This window comes from Gallus gallus, chromosome 2 (assembly GCF_016699485.2).
Source record: "Gallus gallus isolate bGalGal1 chromosome 2, bGalGal1.mat.broiler.GRCg7b, whole genome shotgun sequence".
NCBI lineage: Eukaryota > Metazoa > Chordata > Aves > Galliformes > Phasianidae > Gallus > Gallus gallus.
Genome location: NC_052533.1, coordinates 40,515,402 through 40,542,192, shown reverse-complemented (window position 1 = coordinate 40,542,192; position 26,791 = coordinate 40,515,402). Strand labels below are relative to the sequence as shown.

Here is a 26,791-nt window from a genome sequence, read left to right as displayed (position 1 = left end):
CTGGCCCCGCCCGCGGCGGGAATGCCCTCGGCCGCCTTTGCGCCGCGCCGCGTCCCTCCCCGCCGTTTCCGGGGCCGCGGGCAGCGCCGGGCGATGGGGGCCGAGCCTCGGCGGGCGGCGGGAGGAGGGCGGCGGAGCCGTCCAGCCGCGGCGGTGAGCGAGGCTCTGCGTCCTCTGCGTGGGCGGGGGCCGCTCGGCGGGCCCGGAGCGGCGGGGCTCGGTTCTGTCCGTGACGGCGCCGGGCGGGAGGTATCGTCCTTGCCGCGAGCGGCTCGCCGCCGCCCGGGAGCTGAGCCTCGTGCCCGGCCGTGCCCGTCCCGACGTGAGCGGTTGCGGCCGGACCGCGGGGTGCCTTCGGCCGAGCTGTCGGGGTCCTGAAAAATAGCGACGGTTGGGTTGCTGGGACGTGCTTTCCTCAGCGAGCACACGAGCGCCGCTGAAACCTGTTTTCCGAATGCGGTCATCTCTCTTGTTTATGTGCGGTCTTCTTCACGCTGCCGCCGGAATCCGGCACGGCCGAACAGCCCGGTTAAGCGCCGTGGTTGCGGTGTCGGGTTGGTAAAGGCTTTGGCAGAACGACCGCCGTGTAATTACCGACTCGTTTTGTGGTAGCCGGCGTGTGTGTGAGGTGCGCTGAAGGTGGGATTCGCATAGCAGCGCGAGACTTTAAGATACGTAGCAATTGCTGAGCCGCTCATGGAGCATTTCTAACGAGAAACAACGATGCTTTTGTCTGGTTGCATAAAGTGCCAGCACCCGTCAGTGAGGCTGTTGGTGTTTTTCTGTCCTCTGTCCCAATCCTCGCAGCTAAAAGCACAGGGACAGAAAAGCGTTTTATTTCTGGAGAGCTTGTTAAGGTGCTTGTGTAGATTGTGGCTTAGGGCTGTTGTTAGGGACGCTGGGAATGAAAGGGTTGGTGTGTGGCCCACCTGGCTGGGAATCGGCAGACAGGGTTTATAAACTAAGGAGGTTTTAGCTCAGCATGTGTTTACCTCCTGCTTGAAATATGTGGTAACATAGTCTTAATTATGTGTGTTTGGGTCACAAAGGTGCACGTGTAAAACCTGGGTTGTTTTGCACAGTAGTCACGGTAACCGTCCTGCTGTATGGCAAGTAGGGATGGCGTTTCTCAGATAACAGCTCGCTCCCAAGTGCTGCAAAATAGCATACGCACTGGATGCACTCTGCTGTGCAAAGTGTGCAGAAAAGTGTCCTCAGAAGTGCACTGAAAACTTGGGAAGAAAACATTGCCAATAGGGATCGTCATCCCTAATGAGTATTCGGTGCGTGGTTGCAGTCTGATATGTGAGTGGGTTGTCTTCTGTTTGGAAATGCTCAGTTATGGATGTGTAGTTCAGAAATCATTGTCAGACTTCTCAAAACGCTCCCAGGTGCTGCTGTGTGAGTCTTCCCACTTGTGTTTTGTGGGACCACAGCATAAAGCCTTGGCTTATACATTTTAAAACGCACCCACTTATGAAGTTTTGAACTTAGAGTACTGAAATATAGCATGGAGTTTCATTAAATTGGTAAGGATTTTATTTTCCCTACCCGAAGCATCTTTAACTACTCCTCTTCAGTCACATCAAATCACAGTGGGAGCTCTTAATGTTTGTAAGACCCACTGTTTCAAGAGAAAACAGGAAACATTTTTATGTGAGGCTTGAGTTCTCTATTATGTATTGCTTGTCTGACTTGAAAAGTTACCACCTGGGAGTGAGAGCATGCACTGGTAAGTAATGGGCAGAAATGCTGATGTCTGCTACTAAACAAGGTTCTTTTCTTTTCCCTTTAAGTGATTGGATGGATGAAAGTTTTCCAGAGCACTGAGTTGCTGAAATGTTTTGCTGTTTGAGAGTTGTGAGAAGGTAAGAAATGTTACTGACTTAATTGGCGTATGGTCAAGCTTGCTGAAGATTTGCATGTGTGCAAAATGGATGGGCTGTTTTGTTGTTGTTGTTTACTTCGTGCTTTTTTTATGGCCTTTTTCATCTGTGCAGCTTGAGGTTATCAGCAGAGTGTGCATGGTTGAAAATCCCCAAGGTCTGTATGGTCGTTCTCAAGCGAGTAGTCTAAAAGGCTGTAGACAAAGCGAGGGCTTTAGAATTGCTTAGTTATGAGGAAATGATGTTCTAAACCTGAACGTGGTATCTGAAATATTACTGAGTTATTAAAGCTCAGAGTCTAAAAATGTGTGAATATATCTGTAGTGGAGAGCTTAATTTAACAAAGTTTGTCTGTGCCAGAGCTGTAAGCAAAAAGTTAAGCTTGAGAGAGATGTGAAGAAGAAGCAAAAAGCGAGCTGAAGGGAATTATTCAATCAATAAATTAGATCTGCCCCGGAGCGTGATTGCACAATGTGCTCTGGTAGAGATTGTGTTTCATGTCTTTCATGGTGTAGGGAGGGCTGTCCTCAAAGTGGTTGTGACCTTGATTTTAACGCAAAGCCTTTCTCTGCTCTTTAAATCGGAAGGAAGCCATTGGAATAATTTATTGCTGCTTCTGCAAGAAGCCATAAGCATCTCTCTTGCATTTTCTCTCTCTACATCCATTTTAATTAATTTATTCTGTCACTTTGCTTGAAGGATGCCTCGGAGTTCTGTCTTTCACCTCCAGTGAGTGAATTCATCCTTGTGTCACGCAGACTAATTTTGGCCTTTGAGCGTTTCTCTTTTAAGCAAGTTCAAAATAGACTTTTGGCTGGAATCCTGAGCCTTCCTACTAGCACGGCAGTGTTGTTTAGATACAAAACAAGGAAAACGAAGTTGTCCATACTTGGCCGTTTTTCTGGTACGCAGTGCCAGACAGAAGCGATGAATAGTTTCCAGGTACACTGGAACTTTTTTTCCTAACAACTGAAAGCAGTGTGCAGCGTAGCTGGAGAGTGGATATGGGAAATAGCATAGAAGCAAGATGAAGAGAGACACAAACCCCCTTCTTCCTCTCGATAGCTGCACCTTGTAGGATGTGGGTTTTGTACATGGCTGTTAGTCAAAGGCTGCCATCACATAGATAAGTGATTGGATTTACTTGGTTGTTTTTTGTTGGTTTTTTTTTTTTTTTTGCCTTTGCTGGAAAGAATTTTTTTACAGCTTTGTATCCACTTTCTGCAAAAGAAAAATATGCAGAGAACTGCTATTTTTTTTCCTCAGTGAGGCAATTGGTTTTGTGTTTCTGGATCCAAAATAGTGATGCGTGTGAGGTGAACTTTTCATCCAGGGTGCTCTGCTTCCTTTCTTGCCAATGCAGATAAAGCTTTTTCCTTTGTCACTGAGCAACTGTGGCATTTTCTTGTTGTTAAGAGCTTTTGCAGTCCATAACAGCATGATATTACCGTAGTGCTTTACTACTTCAGTTCTTCCTGATATTATGAATAAGAAGATGATGGCTACTTGCTGTGGTTTAGCCTGGCAGACAGCTCAGCACCACGCAGCCTATGAGTTGCTCCCTTCCAGTGGGATTGGGGAGAAAAAGGGTAAAAGTGGTGGGTTGAGATACAGGCAGTTTATTAGGACCGGAAAGGAGGAGAAAATAAAAGAATGTAAACAAATAATGCCGAATGCAATTGCTAACACCCCTGCTGACCGATGCCCGGCCAGTCCCCAATTAGTGACAGTCCCTTGGCATACTCAGCCCGGGTTTGTTGTTCAGCATGACACCATATGGTGTGAAATATCCCTGTGAACAGTTTGGGTCAGCTGTCCCGCTTCTGTCTCCTCTCAGCACCATGTGCACCTCCAGGCTCCTCGCTGGCCGGGCAGTACAAGAAGCCGAAATGTCCTTGACTGCTCAGCAGCAACTAAAACATCAGTGTGTTATCGAGATTATTCTCATCCTAAATCCAAAACACAGAACTGTGACAGCGACTAGGAAGAAAGTTAACTCTATTCAAACAGATACCAGGACAATATCCACCCAGCATACCATATAATCTACATCGTGTCTTTTGATGTGTATGTGGAGATATTGTTCCCATAGGCTGTGGGCCATCCCTCTAAAATGTCTGTGGAGTTCATTTTGTCTATAGCTTTGGGCTCCTCCTGTCATGACAGTTCTTCAGGGCAGGAGAGATGGTGTGCAAAAAACACATTCCTCTGCTCAAGTGGGAGGTTATAGTGGGTACACACCATATGCTACTCTGGGATTTTAACCTGCAGGACCATGGAGAGGATATGCAGAAATGGGATGGAAAATCTACTTTGACCTTAAAGACAGGGATGTGTGGATTGTGAGGACAAGCAAGCTCAGAAGGTGGTTCTTCCAAGAAAATTGTTTCTCCAGTTTACAGTGGACAGTTCATCAGGCAGATTCAATGTGCTGATCTTACTACTTATGTTAATGAAGAGGCATTTAATTCACATTGGATTGTAGAGTGTAAGACCCTAGTGGTCAACAGCATGCAGTGTTGCACCCAAGAGTTGTGCTACCGAGGAACGTAGCAGATGGATTTTACTGCTAGGATTGAAATGGCCTGGGTAGATCTGAACTAGCAACAGAAAAGTCAATTATTTTTAGCTCAGTGGCCCATGGACACCTCAGGCCATCAAGGAGGAGATCCAATGTATAGATGAGCTCGAGATCAAGGGGTAGACTTGATCATGAACACTATTGCACAGAATTTCCATGAATATGAAATGTGTACTTCAATAGAGGAATCCAAATGGATAATACATCTCTGGTATGGAGGACAATGGCTGAAATATAAAAATAATATAAATAATAAGAAATATAAGCCTGGGAAGGCCTGGTGGGTTGATGATTTCACACTTGCTGGGACAGGGTCACTGCTCAGAAACTGACTTGGTATCAGCCATAGGATCGTGAAGAATTGCACTGTGCACCACCTGTTCTGTATATGCTTGGTGTTTTTTGGTTTCTTTCTGGTCCTATTAAACTGTCTTTATATCAACCCACAGGTTTTACCTTCTTTTGATTCTATCCCCCATCCTGCTTGATGGGGATTGAGTGAAAGGCTGTGTGGTGCTGAGCTGCCTGCTGGGTTAAAACACAACACATAGTAAAGAGTGTAATTATTAATAGTTTCCAGGAGATGGTTACCAAAGTATGGAGATGACGGCAGTACAGAATACAAATACCAGTTTAATCTCACAACCAGTAATTTTAACAGAGGTCAGTGTTATACAGTAACAGTGTGAGATAGTAAACAGCGCAAGAGGGAGTACAGACAGCAAGTAAAGTGTTCCATAATGCAGCTGTCAGAACAAGCATTACAACTCTGAGAGTAAAAGGATCAACATCGTAACCAACAACTATTAAACTAATGTAATGCTTATTACAGTTTTGTTTCAACAGGCTCTTGTCAGATCTGTTGTTACCTCTACCTTCAAGCTCCACGATGGGCACCAAAAGTGGTTTAACTCAGCGGTGAGCTCAGCACTGTGCAGCTGTTTACTCTCTCCCCCCACAGTGAGGTGGGGTAGAGGATCAGAAAAAAGGGAAAACTTGTGGGTTGAGATAAAGACAGTTAACAGGACAGAAAAGCAAGAGAAAATAATAACAATAGAAGAATACACAAAACAAGTGATGCAGTTGCTCACCACCCCCTGACCAATGCTCAGTGAGTCTCTGAGCAGCAGTTTCCCCAGTTTTATAGTTCAGCACAACACAATATGGTATGCAATAACCCCTTAGCAAGTTTGGGTTAGATGTCCCATTTCTGCCCCTCCCAGCTATCTGTGCACACCCCTCCCCAGCCCCTGTTTTTCAGGGCAGCATGAGGAGCTGAAATATCCTATACAGAGAACTATACCAGCTACTAGGAAGGAAATTAATTCCATCCTAGCTGATACCAGGGCACTAGTCTTGGGGTCTTTCTCAGATGCTACCAGCAAAGAGGTAGAAATTTTTGCCTGTATTAAATGATGTACTTCTATCTTCTATTTAAGCTACACTCTCAAAAGTTGTCTTTAGTCAAAACAGTCAGAAATTTAATCAGTCTTCTTACATTACAAGTTTTCCTTCCCACTTTTCTACAAAAACTTTTCCTGTTTTCAGCGAGCTGACTTTTAAGACCTGCTAGTTAAATATTTGCCTTCCTCTTAGAGGCAGAAACCATTAGCTTTAACTGCTTTCATATTTCTAATTGAAGAGCTGGAAAGGTTGACTGAAGAAAGGTAAAGTAAGGGTCATAGCATCTGCTTGACAACTCAACTGTTGTCATTTAACATTTCCCCCAACGAGAGAGACTGCTTATTGTCTGAGCAGAGATTTAGGGCTTTGGAGGTATTTTTTAAATTAGCAAGAGCAATCAGAAAATAGTCTCACATGTTTCTGTGTCCAGGATTATTATTTGCTGGAGGATGCTGAGTGAATAGCTCTTTGTACAAACGGTCTTGCTTACTATTAATATTAAAATATCATATAGTTACTATTTGATGTGAATTGGAAGCAGCTTTGTCTCTTCCTTGCCTTATCTTTTCTTACTGGGGCTTGTAGTCCTCCGAATGGATGGTACTGTGAGAAGTGAAACAGTATTGTGTTACTTAGCAGAGCAGAATCCCTACCCTTTTGAGCTGCAAACTAAATGAATGTTAATCGCATAGGGAATGATTGGCCAGTTGAATTTGTTACATCAGATAAGGGAGAAGTATTACTAAATATTTACACTTTGCCTATTCCTGCATTTTTGTATATACCGTAGTTAACATGCTGCTTGGATATCAGCTTTGAGTCATGGTAGGAAGTAGTGGTGGTCTTCAATTCAGAACTTTTTTCTTCCATTTTAGTCTTCTGTTACACAAATATCTCTTTGCAGAACTGTTGTTTAATTTATGCATGAGCAAATATATTCAATCTTAAGTATTTTCTCTACTTCTAGAACTTAACTTTTCTTTCTGTTCTTACTTGAAACAGTCATCTTTTTGTATCCCTGAAATTGCTTTTTGTCCTTGTTTTCTTCTCTTTCCATGAAGATCAAAGGACAAAAAAGTACTGTCACCTTTTACTAGATGCCTTTAAAGGGGTATTTTTGGGAGATGAGATTGAATTTGTTTCAGAATTGTCATGACTGTATGGTCCTCAAATGCAGAACTTTTTTGATTATTTCTGGGTAAAATTTAATACTCTTTGGTACTGCTTGGAAAAAAAATGGGAGGGCTGTGGTTTTTACTTGGAGGTTCAAAAGTATATAAGGGTTGGTTTTTAGCAGCAGCTTCAGGAATGTCTGCAAAAAGTACCACTAAAGCCAGTCTTTATCATTCCAACTACATGACTGGGAAATTAGCATTTGAGCCTGCTTTAGAGGAAAATGTTGTTGTGCTTAAATGTCTTTAATCTGCCATTAGCATCCACTGTGTCTGGAACCTATTAGGTTTGCTCGATATTAATACAGCATGGTGAGTCCCAAGGGTAAAAAAAATCCAGCCCTCAGACTTCTATAATAACACTTTTAAATGATTATATTTGCAACTGGGAATGTTTACTCCATTCTGTCACATTCTAATGTAATTTATGTCAGCTTGTCGCGTGGTTGGTTGCATCACACATAAACATTTTATTTCTTTGTTAGGTTATGTCTGGAGAAGATACTGCTACAATGCATTATTCAGTCAAGAACTTTGTCAGGAGCTGATGTCATCCATGCTCTCAAACCTTTCTACTTTGCTGTGCATCCAGATTTCTTTGGCCAGCATCCCAAAGAGAGGGTAAAAATCTTGCAGTGGGCTTTCTTTGTAAATGTGACGTATGTCAAAGATGGGAGTGATCTGTTTTCTGTGCTGTCAGAGTGGAGAAGGCACTGGGGCCAAATATAGTTGTTACAAAAGAGCAAAAGGAAGCGCTGTTTTTTTTAAGGCATCTATTCTTGAGAAAAATAAACTTTTTTTTTTATTTAATTTATGGGTTATATTTTCTGTTTAGTTGTGATGAAAATTTGAAATTAGAATCATAGAATCACAAGGTTGGAAGGGACCAACAAGACCATCTAGTACAACTGTCCTCCCATCGCCATTACTACCACAAACCACTAAACCATCTCTCGTAGCTCCTCATCCAGACGCCTCTTGAACACTGCCAGGGACAGCGACTCCACCACCTCCCTGGGCAGGCCATTCCAGTGCCTGACCACTCTCTGAGAGAAAAAGTTTTTCCTTATGTCTAATCTAAATCTCCTCTGGTACAACTTGTGGCTGTTTCCTCCAGTCCTGTTTGTTGCCTGGGAGAAAAGGCCAAGCCCTTCCTCATCACAGCCTCCCTTCAGGAAGTTGTAGAGTACAATGAGGTCTCCTCTGAGCCTCCTCTTTTCCAGACTAAATTCTTCCAGTCTAATTTGTAATACTTACTGCTTGAAAGGCTGTACATTCTATTTGAAATCAATTGATTTTTTTTTAAGCTCAAGAGCCTTAAAAATGAAGTTTGTGCAGGCATGTACAAGTATGTATATCATGCAGCGAATTCGTGCAAGATAATTATTCATTTATACTGAAAATATGAGCTGTATGACTATTCAGTAAGAGCAGCTGGCAGATGGTAAAAACAAATTCTACATGTGAGATTGAAGACGTTTAGATGAGAACTGGCCGCATTTGTAATTCTTTTATTTATTTTTTTTCTAACAGGCAGTAAATGAAAACTCTCTGAAGAGGTTAAATGGCTACTTGGAGAATCTACAGAAACCAGGGTTTCACTCCTTTAAGCCAACTCAGCTTACCTTTTATGTAAGAGAAAGAGAACCAAACTCTTCTAATGTTCAAGAATCCTTCAGTACTTCAGGTGCTTTTATATCATGCAGAATGTATCTTCCTGTATTAAAATTCTTTAAGACCATTCCTTAACTGTGTGCAATTGCAATGACTTTTCAACTGAATAAAATCCTGTCAAACCATGAAAATGTTTATGAGGCCAGCTAAGACTGTCTCAAGTAATTAAACAATTTGGGCTTCAAAAAGCATTGAAAAAATGAGAATTTGAGGTTGAAATAAAGTGACAATATGATGAAGTGAAAAACATAGTTGTCAATTATAGTTGTAGTGCTCTTAGTACCACTGTTTGTATGTAAGTGGAACTACAGCAAGGTCCTTGTTTTTTTTAAAGGCAATGTGTAGTACTCAGTATCAGAGCACTTATAGGATCAGCAGGAATTTATTCTGAAATCAGAAGCTCTGTGTTAATAACTGAAGTTTGAATTTGCTACATGGACTCTTAGCTTTGAGAATACAGACAATACTGTCACATTTCAAATACAGGTTTTGATTGATTTTGTTTTCCATATTTGTCTCTGGTGGGTCAGTAAGCCTTATGTAACAGAGGAGTTTCATGTTCTGTATCCTGCTGGTCAAGAAACATGAGCTAATTGTGAGAGACTCTAGTAAAATACAACAAAATAATACTGTATTCAAGAAAATAGTAGCAGTATGTTCAGTCTATTTAAAATAACAATTGAACAGTTTAAAAGCTTCTGCTTTTTACTCCAGGACTGGCTTGCTATCTAATGGGGCAATTAGTCCAAACACTTAACTACTGGACCTTAGTTTTATCCAGTGTGCAAGTGTAATGTTCTATTCTGAAGCTTTTCTTCATAGTCTGTGAAGAGCTGTTACACTACTGCGTTTCCACAGTATATTCTATGCAAACTGATGATGAGTACTGATAGGAATTGTTTGGACTGCCACTTCTAAGGCAAATGCACTTTTTCATGGGTTTTACTGTACCTATGACTAGGTTTCCAATTTATCCACTCATTCAGTTGCTTAAAAATGTTTATGGTTTTGGGAACGTATAATTTTAAAGGTTCAAATGCTTTCAGTGTTGCAGTGAATATTGAAAAAACAATGTGATAGTAATTTCTACCTATGTGCACCTTTGCTTTAGTTCATGTATGAGAGAAATATGAAAGCATTTAAAGCAGTGTCAATTAAATAATGCTAATTTTGTGAAACTTGTATTTTGTAGGGTTTCGAGCGGTCAGTTTTACTTTACACACACGAGATCTCCTGAGCACAGTATTAGATATTCTCAACTCCTGCAGTTTGTCTACGGAGCATATTCAGAGTTTGAGTGTGAACTCTCAGCCCCATAAGGAAGCAAAAAGCACACTGAACAGACCTATCAAATGGGATAAGACTTACTATTCATTTACTGGATTCAAGGATCCTGAAGAAGAACTAGACCAAGCCCAAAGAGTGGAAACAACTTTAACGTATGTAAGGCTTTTATTTGATTATGTTTCTTGTAAGATAATAATGCATGAAAGGAGGTAGTACATGAAAATTAAAGTTGGAATGTTTTAAGTTGCCAGATGACATAGCGTTGTGCTTCTAATGTGTTGTTTGGGGTACCAACCGTAAATTAAAGCAATTATAAATACTGAACTTCCATTGTATGCATCATGATTTAGAAGTTAGTCATTTATAAACTGTTTGCGTGTGCTGATTTTGAGGACAAATTAAGAATGCTGTCTCAAAAGCCCTTTTTATAACAGTGAGACTTAGTTCAATTTGAAATAAATTAAGCATTGAGATAGTAGCATCTTCAGACTAAAAAGTATCCATTGTCCTACATAGCATTTCCCAAGGAAAACTGCTGTGCTTATGCTACTGTAAAACAGTTAATCAAGATTTACCAAGTAGACAATGTTTTTTAGTTATTTTTACATATTTACAAGAGACAACACAAACAGTTATGTATTAACTGTCTTGTTTCAATACCTAGCCATTTGGCACTGGACCTCCTTTTTTGTTCAGGTTTGTTTGTTTTGTTTTTTTTTTCCCTTAAAATACTGTATAAGGCTAAATTAAAGAGTAACTTTCTCCTACAAATAGAATGGTCTGTTTATTCAAAGCCTCAGAAGTGCACTGTGAGTTGCATTTGGTGGTTGTTATTACTGGAAAACAGTAAAACTTTGACCTGTGTAATCTGTGTTCATCCCAGCTCTGTAAGAGTTGTGTAACTTGGCCCTTTAGTACCATCTCCTTTATTTGATGGTCTATGAAGATCATTCTGGGGTTAGTTTGTTTGTTTTATTTAAGATATGTGATTGGGAATTTCATTCATTAAAGCACTAAGTTCTGGAGCTGTTGCCCTAAATAAATAGCACTAATCTGCTGCTCACCACTTTTCGCAACTCTGAAAATCTAATTGTTGTAACTCTGTCAAAGTCTTTTTGTTTAATTTGATTGCCTAGTCCTCAAAACAAGGACCATGAGATTTTGTTTCCTTCATATTTTAAGGGGAAGTGCTTAGCTGTTTCAGCTTCTGTCCTCTACTTTAAAAAGACTTCTTTTTTTCTTCTAACTTGAATTCTTAATGCTAACATTTTATTTTGGTTAGATATACTGTTTGCATGAGAGAAAATAGAGCATTCTGCATTTTTGGGGTTTTTTTTTAGGTCCTGGTTGGATGATAATGAAGCGAGTGCAGTTATAAAGCTGAAGAAGAGTTTGCCACTTAGAGAAGAACTAGAACGTTTAAAGTTTGAACTCTCTCATCAACTGCAGCTCTCAGATATCAGGTAATAATTTACATCCGTTGTATCTGCATGAAGGCAGTCAAAGCAAGTAAGTGTGTAATGTCATGCCACAAGCTTTAAAGGCTTATTTCACCAAAGAGCTGTATCTCTGTATACAGCTCTGTATAATACAGCTCTATGTATAATAATATTATTGCACTGGGTAAGATTTCTTCAGAAGATTTCTAGTGGGACAGAAGTTTCCTGGGACAATCTACTCAAAAAGAGCTAGCAAGTGTAACTCATTATATAGACTCACTGTTTTTTGGGTGTGTGGTTTGTTTTGTTCTGTTTTTTTGTTTGTTGTTGTTGTTGTTGTTTTTTGAGGGGTTATTAACCATCCATCATTTAGAAATGAATTCAAGTACCAGGAACCTGAAAACTAAGTATGTTAATAGAAGGCTGCTACCTGTGATCCTCCAGTCTGATGCTGATGTTTAGAGGCTTGAAAAATGAAGAGTGAGATTGTTAGCTTCATTCAATGAGTACGTTTAAGATGGCCGAGGAGAAGATATAAAAAGGTGGCTTACAGATTCTATCCCTCTCTGGTGCTACTGAAAGTCAAAATGGTATTGCTAGGCAACATTAGGTCGTTATTAGAATGACATATAATAGATTGAATTGTATTTTAAGTGCATGGTGCAGTGCCAATTGCTCCATCCCAAAGAGTGTTTTTTCCAGTCAGGGATTTCTTTAAATTAGATGTAGTGGTCTGATCAAAGCCAGCAGCTAAGTACACATGGAATCATAGAACCACAAGGTTGGAGAGAACCTACAAGATTATCTAGTCCAACTGTCCTCCCATTACCCTCACTACCACAAGGCAGCCCCTCACTCATGTGTCACCAGTGTGATTGGAGGAAGACAACAGGAAGAGCAAAAGCGAGATCCTGTGGATCAGTATAAAAGTTTAACAAGTGGAATGAAGCAAAGCTGTGTGTGAAACAAGCCAAAATAAGGAATTGATTCATTGAGACCTCGACATTCATAACGGTTCCTTGAGATTACAAACACCATAACTACTAAAGTCTCTGTCTTCTCCTTTTCCTGAGCTTTTATTACTGAGCACATCATATGGTCTTGGAATATCCTTTTGGTCAGTTGGGATCAGCTGGCTTTATCCCCTCCAAAAGTCCTGCCCACCCTCAGTATACTTGCTGATGAGGACAGAGTGGAAGAAAGAGAGAGGACCTCAGTGCTGTGCCAGCACACAGCCAAGAGGTGTGTGCTGTATGCACTATGCTGTTATGCAGTAACAGCCAAAACATCAACAGTTTAAAAAAAACAAAAAAAAAAACAAATACCAAACACAGGACTGCTATGAAGAAAATTGAGTCAATTCCAGCCAAACCCAATACAATATGGGAATGCCAGTTTCCCATTTTTCAACAGTTGGAGGTTTGGCAGAAGATTAAGAACATATTTTTTTTTATATATATATGGGGACAACTATGATTTAAGCTCTTTCTGAAATGTAAGTAATAGTTTTGCTTTGTCTGTGATGGAAGAGATGTCAAAATTGCATTTATTAAAGTCCCCAGTGTAAAACCTGGCTACTGTATGGTTTAACAAAGGTATTATTATAGAAACAAAGATTTCTCCACTGTAAAATATGATAAAAAAGCAACTTACCACTAGAATCATGGTTTTTTGAGTTAGGACAAAAAAAAAGACAGACAACCAACTTCCTTATACACAGTATTTGCTCCTCTAGACAAACGTTACACAATGTGCAAAGAGCAACTACATGCCACGTGACCGAACCAAATACTGCACTGTGTGTTGCTATTTACTTACTAACTCCCTTCTTATTGAACAAGAGATTCAATTTTCGAATTCTATTATGTCCACCAGCTTTTATATTTGTTTCTCTTAGAGAGGTTTACTTTGCTTTTTTATCCTGTATTGTTATTGGTGCTTACTTCAAGAGAGATTGTTCAATTGCGTTTAGGCTTTTATCTCTTCAAATGGCATATGACATAGACAGCTTTTCAGTAGGTCTTTGCTTTTATTTGTGTTAAAGAAATGTTACTTTTTTGAGCTATAAGCTTCTTATCTGTATCTCAATTCATCTGTTGCTTTTTGTTTTCTTTAGTTTTTATTATGCTGAGAATGAAATGCTCTCCATTGTATTTTTCTTTAGGTGGCAGAGAAGCTGGGGTATTGCTCATCGCTGTAGCCAGTTGCACAGTCTTGGTCGCTTAGTCCAACAGAGACCTGAAGTATTAAAGAATGTCAAAGGTATGTTTCCATTACCTGTTTCATATATCCTAATGTATAGTATTCATTCAGAGGTTAACTTGAGTCTTCTGTGGCAGGGGAACTCTGTTGGTTTTCACAAGTGCTTTCGATAGCTGCAGGAAAACTTGTCAGGCTTACTGAAAAGCTGGTCAGAATTTACATTGTAAGCTACTAGCTGTTTTTTTGAAGTGACCATTCCTTCCATTATATTCGCTACACTCAGCTTTTATTTTGCTTCTCAGTAAATGCAGGCTGAGTGAGGTGAAGTCACTAGTCTAAGCAGTAAAAACAAAAATCCAGCCTGTGTCTTTGAAAGGATGCAGTGGTTAACAACAGTTTGTTACCCCTGGTCGATGCAAGACAAAAATGCCAGTAAATCTCTGAAGAGTCAGTATGAGGAGGACTTACTAGAACCCCTTTAAAATTGTATCATCGTACCATATGTGTTCCATAAAATACTTACATTGAAGTCTTTTCTCAGGAAAAACTAAAATATTCCATAAACCTGACATACTGATACAGCTGTTTGACCTGTGGCAGTAGCTCTTTGCTGTAACTGTAATGTTTTATGCCTGTCTTCAGATACTCAGTTCTGAGTGGATTTCATTTGGAGGTTCACTTAATCATTTGTGAAAAGGTGAAGTGAGTAGGACAATAAATAGTAGATTTAAACTGTGTCAGATTACAAATTAGCTTTTTTATCTACACATGCTAAGGATGTAAAGTACTGGAGAGGTCCTGGGAGCCCGTTGTAGTCTCTGTTTTTTAAGATCTTTAGTAATATACTTGGTAACTTTAGTAATACACTTAATAACTTAATATACTGAATGATTAATGACTGCTTACAAGTGTGGATAGTGATAGGACAAGGGGGAATGATTTTAAACTGAGACAGGGGGCGTTTAGGTTAGATGCTAGGAGGAAGTTTTTCACACACAGGCTGGTGATGCACTGGGACAGGTTGCCCAAGGAGGTTGTGGATGCCCCATCCCTGGAGGCATTCAAGGCCAGGCTGGATGTGGCTCTGGACAGCCTGGTCTGGTGGTTGGTGACCCTGCACAGAGCAGGGGGTTGGAACTAGGTGATCTATTGTGGTCCTTCTCAACCCAAGTCATTCTGTGATTCTGTGATAAATAAATTCTTGTCAGGAACTATACAGATGCAGCTGATCTTGCCTTGGGGTAGGAGGGTGGGCTAGATGTCTTGTAGTCCGCATTGCACTTTCATAATGATTTTGGATACACAGTTGCTGAGAGCAGGCTCAAATGTCAGTATGCTTAGGTGGAGAGACGAGTTCAAGAGAAGCTTTGTTTCTCCCACAGATACTTTTTTAACCTAATTGTCTGCCTTTGCCATCTAAACACTTGAAGAATAGTAACTGGTCACACAATTGGAAGCCATTATATTCAATTGTTTATTTTTTTCTATCCTAGAGATTCCTAATTAATTATTTCAGTCTCAGCTTTGTAGTTCTTGGAGAGCATAACATCAAAAGTGGATTTATAACCCTTTTTTACAGTTGTCCATTATGACTTTTTATGAAGGCTATACGTGCCCTTTGGATGTCAAGAATCCTGGCTTGATTGGCAGGCAGCATTTTATTTAGGGATTTTAGACAGTTACAGTCATTTAACACTCATGCTGCATAGCTTACAAATTGTCATCTATTTATCTTATGGTAATGAAGTGCTTTTATTTATGTTTTGGTTTTTTGGCACTCTGATTTTGGTGCTTGTTACATTCCAAATCTTCTTACTAAACCTTGCCTTGTAGATGAATACCTTCTACTGAAGACTTCTTTTGGAAGCTTATTTTGATGAACAGTTACATGTGCTATTACCCTGAAGAATCCTTAGGAATTTTTGTACTTAACTCTCAGTCTTTTATGTTATTTCTATTCTATCTTACAAACAAGCAAAAAACAAATAGGAAGACATTTCAGAGAATGTTGTGGAAGTAGTGTTGAATGGTTATGCTAATGGTTGTTTGACCTTTACTGTATTTCTGTATACCTTAAGTATATAGCACATATTTCCTTGGGTATATGTTATTTGTATAGATTATTTGAGGGCGCTGTTTGCTGATATCTTCTCTTTATTAACAAATAGTCTTTGTAAGAAAAAGTCCAGTTAACTAAAAATCTACTGGATCTATCTGCTTCAACAGGGAGAAAGCAAAAGCTAGTTAAGGTTTGTGTGGAAAACTGTTGAGCTAGAGTTTTCCAGAATCACTTTTTTGGATTTTGAGAATAAGGAAAGCAACTATTCATTTTGTTCGTGCTAAGAAAATATGTTGCTTGTGACACGTTAGTAGCATGCCTGCGTCTTACATAACTGTGTGAATGACTGCAGTAATGAGAATTAATCAGGAGCTTGCTTTTGATCTTTAGGACGCACGCTGGTCTTCACAGACCGCTCAGGTATGAGTGCGGCAGGCCACGTAATGCTGGGGACCATGGATGTTCACCATCACTGGACCAAAGTAAGGTTTCAGAGCAAGTGCTGTTGTCTGTTGTTATGACATCCTTTTTTAAACTACAACCAAAATATTGTTGCTGATTACTGATGAGTAATTTAAAGGAAAAAAACATGGCTGCTATGTTTAGCATAACCTTGTACGTCGCATCCTAAATTTAATCTTACTAACAACAATCTTTGTCAGATCTTTACTGCTGCTTCTACTAACAAACCAGTCTCATCTTTGATTAGATATAAATAACACTAATAAGTTATGCATTATTCCAGTCTGTAATATGTACAATAAGCACTGGCGGAATATTTCTTCATCTATAAAGAGCTCATTCCAATGAAGAATTTAGGAATTCTGTTCTGGTTGTTGATGTAAATGGGACTTAAATGAAGTTGCGAAGGGATCTGTTCAGTCAATGGCTGTTAACCAGCTCTGTATCTTCACTTTGTTCTTTTAGGCAGATGATAGAGGTGCTGCAGAAATTTATCTTTAGTGAATATGCAAATTCTGCTGTTGTTTGTGTAAAGTTCAGATTCTGCAAACTTTCTGGCATCCTATGTAATAAAGCACTGTATGCAAATGCATGTCACTTTAAGGAAATTTTCCTGAATCTTGGTAATTAAAATGCTAGCAATAGTTCTATCAAAACATATTTCCACATAAAGGAGATAATTAGAGGAATTTCGTAGTTGGAAATTTCACCCAACTAGAATATAAGACTATTTTATTGCAGAGTTCCAATCAGTTATAATGTGAAAACTGAGCACTCAACCCAGAGTTTTCTCTGGTGGCAATTTGGATTTTTGCCTGTACATTTCACTGAGGGAGACAATAACCATGTTTTGTTAATATGGAATGATTTATGAACTTAATAAAATGAGAAACTAGAATTGAGTGCAAAGCTTTCTACTCTGAGATTTGCATTGATAGTCATTGGAATACGAGTATTTTTCTAATACTGGAGGAAAAAAGCCAATCCGTTCCTTAATGAGATAGGTGTTTCCTCTTTCTAACTTGCCAAAAGCTGCTTGGATTCAACTACTCTCTCATATTTATAAAGAGGATATTCTGAAATCACTTGATTGTCCCAGCAGAAGTATTTTTTTGAATGAAAAACTGTGTTCTGCTAATAGCTGGGTAGATGATACATAATGACTATGACAGACTTTCTTCTTACAGCCTTCTCTCTGTCACCAACTTTCTACATCTTGGCTCACAAGTCTGATCGCATCTTAATCTTTTCTGGTGGAGGTTTGTAAATTATATGTCTGGTTCTTTCCTTCCCTCCTCCAGACTCCCGATAAACTACGTTATTAGCCAAGGCCTTGGGAAGAGCTAGCCCCAGTGACACAGGCTCTCTGCTTTTTGGGGAATTGATCTGTAAGTTAGGATGGCAAAGACACTCTCGATGACAGCGTATGGTAGATACACATTTTATGTAGGCCTTAGATTATAATTTGCCTTACATCTGGGACTGTTGATTCTGTATACATAGAGATAAAGGGCATCCATTGATCTTGTCGTGTCGTATTGGTGCATTTATAGTGTAAATACTGAAAATACTTACGAACTTCTTCCGTTATATCTCACTCCAAAATGTATAATACAGTATTTCTCTTTCTTTTTTTTATATATTCCTTGATTGCTGTTTCCCATGTTTTTTGTGGGTGGTTTTTTGTTTTGTTTTTGTTTGTTTTGGTTTTTTTTTTTGCATTGTCAGTGTCTCTTGTTAGTTTTTTCATATCTTAAAATTGAGTTGTTTGCCTGGTAACATAAAAAGTGTTTGTGTATGTGTGTCTCCACACAGATTTTTGAGAGATTGCCAAATTATTATAAACTTCAGGAGAGGCTGCTGTTCTTGGAAGATCGGATAAGCCAACTTCTGGGAGGCATACAAGTAATATATGTAGAAGAGCTGCAACCCCTCTTGACTCTGGAAGAGTACTATGACACTCTGGACTCTTTCTATAACAAACTACTCGACAGCCGACTGCCTTTTCATCCACAGAGTCTGAGGGGCTTGCAAATGATTCTAGAAAGGTGAGCGTTTGCAGGAAAGATTTATTTCATCTGGAGCTCTTACTTTTTTCTTGTCATTACACTGATTATTGCTTGCACTAAGAAGAAAACTAATAATAGTTTCAGATTTTTGGTGTATCAGTCTTATTTCTAAAGCTTTTTTTTTTGCCTTTACATGGGTTAGGGAAAGGCTAAAGGAAATAATGCATATTTCATTCAAGTTGGAGTTAAAGTTGGAGGATTTATCTTATGTTAAAGGTTTTGTGCTGTAAGAACAACATTTATTTATATATAATGATGCTGAGTATATATACTTCTTAATATTGTCGCCTGTGTTGAAATGCAATTGAAAGACTTATGTATGATGTTTACGTATTCTTATGAGCTGAACTTGATTATTTTTTTACCTACTATTCTGATTACCTATTGATAATCTTACTTCTGTGTTCAGAATCAATTTTGTAAGTAATTCATGCAAATAGTTACATGGAAAAAAAATCTTGTTTTTCATTTCCATCACGTTTCATTACAGTGATAGATACACGCCAAGCTTACATGAGTTTGGACACTTTACCATCCCAACAGTCTGTGATCCAGCAACCCTTCAATGGTTTATTATTGCCAAAGCGCAGGAAGCAAGAGAGAATCTGAAAAGAAGGGAAGAGTAAGTGTTTATATCTCAATACATTTTTGTTCATGAAAATCTTTGCACACCAAATTTCTCATTTGTAGCGGTGCTAGAACTTTGATGATAGCGTTTTTGCTCTTCTGATGGAAAAGCAACTTCTGTTTGTAAGGCAAAACTTTACCTATCAGCTTTGCTGAGTTGAAAACTGAAGTATGCTGTGAACACAGACAGTTGTTAGGAAATGCCTGTCCTTCATGCTGTAGAAATAGTATGTCCTTTACTCAGAAGTAAAGGATTTTTGCCTGTGTGTTTTTGTTGTTGTTTTTACGATGTCCCTAAGGAAGAGGCTTTCCCCTCTTTCCCCTTTTTTTCCACCCTTTCCTTCCTTCCCCACTAGAAGAGTCCTTGTTATTGAATAAGAAAATCAACAAACTTCTACTACTTATTTCCACAGTGACAAGAAAACAGTAAAAACAGCTGAGTCTGACTAGAGAATTACTATTTCTAGTTGTTACTCAGTTGAGGAAAAGATTAGTTAGTGCATAATGAGAGGAAGAGGAAAAACTAGGGGTAGAATGATGGGAAAAATAGCTCCTTGGTACTTTTTCACAGATGCTAGTGAGAAGAGGGATGGCTATAGTGAGTCACAGTACCAGCACTTATTATTATGGAACTAATGATATCCTGCACACCTGTACTTCGTTGCTGACCTTATATGTTGTATGTGCCTTTAAGGATTAAGAGCACTAAGTGGAGATTCTATTTTGAAGAAAACACAGTGATGTGTAACTGGGTGGTACTGTCCCTTCACAAGTTGTTAGTGCAAGTTTATTTTTCTGCTTTAGAAAGCCTGTAATGAATTGTTGAAACGTCACACTTTGTCATGAGAGTATCTATGATGTGTAGACCCAGCATGTTCTCTGAAGATTATTTTAGGAATGAGCCTTACTGAAGGCTTTATGGTTCTAGCTCAGTTAAGATCCACTGCCTTGGGAGGATTCATATGGGAGATGGACTTTGGTAAAGCATGGAGGCTTACTGGAGTTTTTCTTAACCCAGGCACAGCTCTGAGGGTTGGTTATTGTTGCCATGTAAGTGATAACTGCTGAATGGTGCTCTATCCAGCTGCCCATATTTGACTGATGGAAATGTATGTCTGTGGAGGTTGAGAGGGATGTTGTAGCAAATGTATGCACTTGCATCTGGTAACACACTCCCCCTGAAACCATCATGCCACCCCACATCATCAAGACTACCCAGAAAAAATGACATCTTTAGGTTAGCAGTGAAAGAAATGTGGGGCTCCCCTCAGAGTATAGGCAGCTGTGTTGTAACAATGTAAGAGGCAAAGCTAAGTATCTCAGTCATATCAAAAGTCTGTTGAAACCCCATCATCTTTTAGCTTCTGGAAAGGCTGTATGAATGGGGTAAAATTATGGTGTTCTTTTTACTCTGTACTCCTCTCCTGTTTTTGACAGTCTGTACTTGACTAAATACTTGAAGCTGGAAGCACTGTCTCATGTTAAGAGCATTCAGTAGATCTTTTTTCCCATGGCTGTTAAAGGGAATCTGAGAGAAAGGAAAGTATTTTGAGATGCACTGGATATATTTTGCATGTGCAGATGAATGTTTTACATGCAGTAGATGGCATAGTGTAGCTGGAATTCTGTATGGCTTGATGTGCTGGAGAGTTTGGATGCTACTCTTCTACAAAATTGTGTTACCTACGTGAATAATGTCAGTTGTCTAGGAATACAGGATTTAATATGGATCTACTTCTTCACTTTTGCGTGATGTCTGTTTTATACTGTGTTTTATTGAGGTCTAAGCATCTTTGTGGAAGCAACTAAAAATAAGCCTGCATTTCTCACTGTGTGCAGCTAACTTTATATCCTTAAGGGAGGTTGAAGCTTCACAGAAGGGGAGATCTTGGCTCACAGGTGTCAGAGAATGTGAAGTGCTGTGCAAATGCAAGCAGCTCCTGCACTCACCTCAGATGAAGAGTGATGTTGAGCCCCTTCAGCAGACATTTAATGCAAGGCCAGTAGTCTCAATAGCTGTGACTGTACTTAGTTTGGAGCTCCTCTCACAGTAGTACTTATTGGAGGAGAGGTAGCACCAGCTCTGGAATCTGGAGCCTCACTGAATAGGTACAGTCATCTCACCTCCGACGGTGCTGACACTACCAGACCTAGCTGAATCCAAGCTGACCCAAGAGCAGCACTACACTCCAATCCCTCTGCGTTTCCAGGTCTGGTCCAGCCCAGAGCCAGGCAGGAGATGTGGGGGCCTGTAACCTCAGTGTGTAGCAGTGTGCTGTTCTGATCACCAGCTGACTCTGGAAGAGGCGTAGCTGTGTTAATGTGGCACAGTGCCTGAGCTTACAGTCTTGCTGAACCTGCACTATATCCAGATCATTCAATCAACAGTTTCAGAGACTCTTGATTCTGCAGGTTAACTTTATTTCTGAGAAGCCTGAATTTATCATGTGGTCTTACTACTGTTTGTCTGGGGTGAATGAACAAAAAAATCTGTAAGCTATTGTTTCAGTATTCTGTATGCTTCCTGCAATTAGTAAGTTAGTAACCCATTTAATGTAAGATGACTGTACCTGTCATCCGTTATTTTTTTAAGACATGATCAAGATCACTGGTCTTAGTTAAGAAGGCAAGGTAGTTACTAATATGATTTTACTCTTGAAGCTTGTACTTTCATGGTTATTTGAGTATTTCTATCTCATATTAAAAATGGATCCTCGCAGGGCTTTTCTTCTTGGTATTTTTTTGACCACCTGGTTAGTAAAAAAAAAAATGATTCTGCAGGCTTTGAAGTGTGTGGGCACGCTGCTGTGCATAGTCATGGGAGCACGTGTAGTCCAGCTTATTTTTTTCTTAAGATTAATATTTGTAGAAGTTCTAATTTTGTCCCTGGATGCTGTCTTTATTTTCTAGGATGATGATTACAGAAAAAGAGCTGATAGATACTTCTGCTGAGAAGTTTTCTTTGGATCGGCTGTATAAGGAGCCCAGCGTCACCAGCGCACAGATGATAGATTGTTGTAAGCGACTGCTGCAAGAATCATTGCCATACCTACAAGGCATGCACCTTTGCATTTCACATTTCTACTCCGTGCTGCAGGATGGAGACCTGTGTATACCTTGGAACTGGAAAAGCTGAGGACATATCTGATAATCAGATGAATCGTTTATTTTCTGTAGGAGGCTATAAATATGTGTGTTTTTAAGAGTAAATTATTTAAATCTGTATTTTGATATCCTCAAATTTTCTTCTAACTGCTGCTCAGAAAGGATTGGACAATTTGCACAATGCAGAGTATTACCAGTTCTAGGTAAGAGATCTGTACGTTCTCTGTACTACTGTGGGAGTCCTGGTGTACGGTAGCAGTGTGAAACTGCATTTTTATAGTTACCAATGAAAAGATGTGACATTGCCAGTCTGCGGAAATGTGCACGTGTATTTTTAATATACATAAGTATTGCTGGATAGACGTCCTTAAACATGGAGTATACTACTCAAACAAGACACTACGTATTGTCATAAAGGATTTTTTTCAGTGCAGAAACTGAATACGTAATCTGGTGGCAATATTGGCATTCCATATTGCTACCTCTTAATAAATTTAAATATTAAAAAAAAAAAATCAGAGTACGGCTGCTCTGCAGAAGAAAACAGTACTTAAGCTTGGTCTCTGCAGTACAGTTTCATATCCTGGTCCAATATTGTTGCCTTAGAATTTCAACGTATGCCAGTGGTACTGTCTGCGTCTGTTGTAAAGGAGGTGTCGTTCTGTTGTTTCCCAGCACTTGCTTCATAAATACAGACCATCCTCTTCACATATACTCCTAACAGATTGCAAATCCCATTCACAGCACTTACTGCCTGAGTAGTTTAATGGATCATCTAAGGAAAAGTAGCACTGGTCTGAGTGGGATTGTCTGCAAGAGTAAGTACTTCTCAGTGAGAGCAAGGAGCTTGCAGTAATTTTCCGTAGAGCAAATGTGTATCCCTACTGGTACTTTATTCTTTGAATAAAATGAGATACGAGGTGTGAATTTGACAACACTTTTTCATTTTAATACATGCTAAGATGTATTTTGTATGTGGGCTACTACTTTGAAAAACATCCTTTGAGAAGAACTAACAGCTTAATGGTTCTGAACTTTAATTCCCCTATAACAACTGGCAAAAGAAAAAATAAAAAGGATTTGTCTGATGTTGGCCTGCCTTGTATTTACATCTGTACTGAGGGAAGGTAGTTGCCAGGGTTCCTTGTTGTTGTTTTGTTTGTTTGTTTTTTCCCTATTGAAAGGTCCAGTTTTAAGTTACTGCCAGTCTTAAAAGAAGCCACTGTGATGTCAAGCCTGTCTCTTTATAAAACAGAGAGGCAGAGATGATCTTGGGCCTTCACTTCAGTCAAATTATCGGTAATTATTGCTGATAGATTCTAAAGATAAGCTGATAGTTTCTTCTGACTAAGCAGTTTATTTCTGTTGCGTGTTACTCCCCCTCATTCCATCTAGCATTGACAATAATGTCCATGTTGCAGTTGTACTAAGCAAATGAGCCACTCCCATCAATTGGAGCCTACCAATACTCCCTGTAATAGCTCTTTGAAAGTAGGCTGCCTTTAGGAATAAAAGCAATTTTCTTTTTCTTGCTTGAATTGAATACCTCTTTGCAAGCATTCAGGCAAGAGAAGCAGCTGTCCAGTTTGACTGTAGAAGAGAGAAAATGTTTGATGAGGGAAGGCAAGTAAACTCGACCAAGAATCTGATGTGACTGTGACAGGAATCCCACTAAGAGCTTGAATGAGGACTGACATTAATGTCACAGGAAAGCAGGAGCTGCACCTGGGAACCTTCTCTTTGAATCTTTGAGAAGACAACTAAAACTGTCTGGAACATAAGCTGTAAAGAGCCGTTGCGAAATAGAGCATGGGATCTTTCAGCAAGTATAATGATCTGGTGAGGACCCCGACTAGGCCAGGACAGGAAAGAGTGAATAGAATGGAGCTGAAATGTGAGAGTAATGGATATAATCACCGCTAGACACTTCCAGTCTGGAGCAGATCTGATGAGTCTCACCATTCTTCTAGAGGGGAAGTACATAAAATCTTCCAGCAAAATATGTCAGCCCACAGAAGAGAAGGTTATCAGCCTTTGGATGTTTACATCTGGACTCTTGGGTTTGTGCAACAGGACAAGGGTTTCCAGTTCTACTGCTGTCCCATCCAGGGAAAGGAGATGCATGCTAAAATCTCTGAAAACTGCTCAGAAGTTGAACAGCAGCAAAACAGAGGTTGCCTGTAGTCCACTCATTCAGCACTGTAAGGTTTCAATCTTAAATGACTTATTGTACAGCACGTTTTCTGTAGGTCGGTTTTACTACAGAATGGTTGAGTTGGCTTTACAAACATTCTGTCCTCAAAACGTTCTTTAAATGCATTAAGAAAAACTGTGGGGAAAAAACCAAATGATTAAATTTAATATGCATGTTATGGATATTTATTTTGATAACTTTGGTTTATTTTGAACACAACTGCCCATTTAGGTGGCTGTATGCAGGCTGAATCTGTCAGAATTACATTCTGGTTTCTGGTCTCTTAATGAGGGGAAAAATAAGAGATTCAGAATTCTGACAGCCTTTTGTCGTAATGGCAGAGTGGAGAGGAAGATTTGAAAGTTTCATCTGCTTCTAAATGGGGCAGAACACCTCAAATCCCGCTCAACAGACTGTGTGCTATCAGCTCATGGTGAAAATAGCTTTAAATGAGTATTAACATCTACTGTCAGTACAAAATTCCCTCTTGTTCTGTGACCAGCAACCAAAAACATGCCCAGTATTGAAGTTTAGAGAACTGTGTTTTAAGAACAGGTTCTGATGTGAAATTAGTTGGAGTTGATGCCTTGCCATTTGAATCATGAATGTTTGGCTTCATTTGAGTTTTCTTCCTCCTGCGTAGAAATTTGCAATAAACACATGAAAGGTAAGAAAAAATCTTTACCAGTGATCAAAGACTTGGAAGGTGTGCTGCTCATCCATCATGAGTTAATAAACCATGATGCCCAGAGCGTGTCATTCAGCCTCTCGGAACGGTTTAGGGTTTTAGTGCAGCTGCCAGAAGGAAATTAAAAGATTCAACGTTAGAATAAAGATGTGGGAACTTAAGAATAAATTTATCACTCTTAATGAGTTATTTTGATGCTACCTGATACTTCGGCCCTGAGATGCGTGCAGTGGCAAACAGCAATTTCCATTTTGTCAGGTGTCTGCTTTAGCATTTTGTAGCACCAGCTCTGTATGAATTCCAGAGTCACCATTTTCTGCCCGTGTTTCAAGGCTTGTTATGCAACTTTGATGCCTTGAGCTATACATAAAAATTGTATGAAATATGTGAGATAGTGCTCATCTGATCACTGTGCTTTTGGCTGTTGTGATGCAGTTAATGGGCTTGTGTTCATAGAATCATAGAATGGTTTAGGTTGGAAGGGACATTTAAGATCATCTGGTTCCATCCCCCCTGCTATAGGCAGGGACACCTCCCACTAGACCAGGTTACTCAAAGCCCCATCCAGCCTGGCCTTGAATGCTTCCAGGGATGGGGCACCCACAGCCACTCTGGGCAACATGTTCCAGTGTCTCACCACCCTCACAGTAAAGAATTTCTTCCTGATATCTAGTCTAAATCCACCCTCTTCCAGTTTAAAGCCATTTCCCCTTGTCCTTTCACTACGTGCCCTTATAAAGAGTCACCCCCCATCTTCCTGTAGGCCCCCTACAGGTCTGGAAGGCCGCTATATTTTGCAAGACATTCAAGATTATGAGTCTTGAAAGAGACTTAAAGAAGGTAAATAGTGCAGCTGATGTATTTGTGCATACTCAACGTGCATCTGAGCTTTCCTTGGAGCGTGTAAATGGTTTGGATCTAGTTTGCATACCTTCCAGCTAAAAAGCTTTATGAGGAAATGATGGCATTTTAAAGCTTAAGATTTGATTTTTGTTGTTCTGTGAATGCAGTATATATCCTAACACAGTTACCTCTGTGATTCCTTGGGTTTATGCATGAATTACATCTGTAGTCCACGTATCCAAAGCTCAGCCTTCACTTAATGTTCTTTATAAGCTTACCAATGTGGGCATTTGCAACAGGGGAGTCTTAAAAAGCAAATGCAAGACAGCTATAAACACAGGAAAAAATATTAATTAAATTCAGAGATACAGAGCATGTTTTCCTGTTGCATGTAAGTACTGGAATAATTTGACTTAAAAATACACAGCAAAAAGCTGAGATCTCAGTTCTGTGCATTGAAAAGTAACGTTTGGATCTCTCCCTGGAAGGCCCCATGAAAGCAGCAGTATGGATTGCAGTAAGAGGAAAATACTTGTTTTGCAGTTTGTCCTTTCCAGCCACGTATCCCTTACACCATCACTCAAGTGCTGAATAATTTAGTACTTCATTTTTGCTAAATCCTCTGGTGGGATACCGTACGTCCAAGTAGCCAGACTGATTGATTGTCATCTCAGTAATGTCTGGGGAAAATACATATATATATAAGAATAAGCTTGGGAAGGTATTTTATTTGGTAGAACTGCTGGGGTTTTTTTTGCTCCTGAAAGTCTCCTTGTGATTTCCTTTCATAGCTTTTGGACATTGTGTGACTCCATGTTTTAGCAAGCTTAAATAGTTTGGGGGACACTTTTGCTTAACCTGATGTGTTTGCCGAGAGACCAGCTTTAAATAGGCTCCATCTCTGCTGTGGGTTGTGCTGACTACAGCCCCCTTCCTGCCCTCCCAGAAGATGCCATAAGCTGAGCTGCTGCAACCCCACTGCAAAGTTCCCATGGATTTCAACAAAGGAAGTAAATAGGATTTTGGAACAGTGACAGCAGCCAACATTTGTGCCAGAGGTACTGACTGCAACAGCACGAAATGATGCTCAACGCTGAGG

General features: G+C 39.7%; 1 protein-coding gene across 23 annotated transcripts; it reads left to right on the top strand.

Annotated features, from left to right (window-relative positions):
* Positions 1 to 12: 12 nt before the first annotated feature.
* On the top strand, positions 13 to 23,055 carry TCAIM (T-cell activation inhibitor, mitochondrial). 23 transcript variants are annotated; one of them, XM_046923264.1, is made up of 12 exons: positions 13 to 134; positions 1,797 to 1,868; positions 5,314 to 5,385; positions 7,529 to 7,664; positions 8,577 to 8,730; positions 9,910 to 10,156; positions 11,345 to 11,467; positions 13,608 to 13,705; positions 16,095 to 16,186; positions 17,982 to 18,214; positions 18,726 to 18,857; positions 21,773 to 23,055. In XM_046923264.1, the coding sequence occupies exons 2-12, from the start codon at positions 1,840 to 1,842 to the stop codon at positions 21,996 to 21,998; spliced, it is 1,542 nt and encodes a 513-aa protein (XP_046779220.1). In that variant the 5' UTR covers positions 13 to 134; positions 1,797 to 1,839; the 3' UTR covers positions 21,999 to 23,055. The 23 variants fall into 23 exon arrangements, with proteins under 23 accessions (XP_046779220.1, XP_040538299.1, XP_046779204.1 ...); XM_040682365.2 differs by having other exon boundaries at positions 13 to 153; XM_046923248.1 differs by having other exon boundaries at positions 13 to 249.
* Positions 23,056 to 26,791: the final 3,736 nt, after the last annotated feature.

Coding starts and splice junctions, on each gene's coding strand:
- TCAIM (XM_046923264.1), top strand. CDS start 1,840: ATGTTTTGCTGTTTGAGAGTTGTGAGAAG. Junction 1,869..5,313: donor TGTTTGAGAGTTGTGAGAAG/GTAAGAAATGTT, acceptor TTGTTTCAACAG/GCTCTTGTCAGATCTGTTGT. Junction 18,858..21,772: donor AATCTGAAAAGAAGGGAAGA/GTAAGTGTTTAT, acceptor TTTATTTTCTAG/GATGATGATTACAGAAAAAG.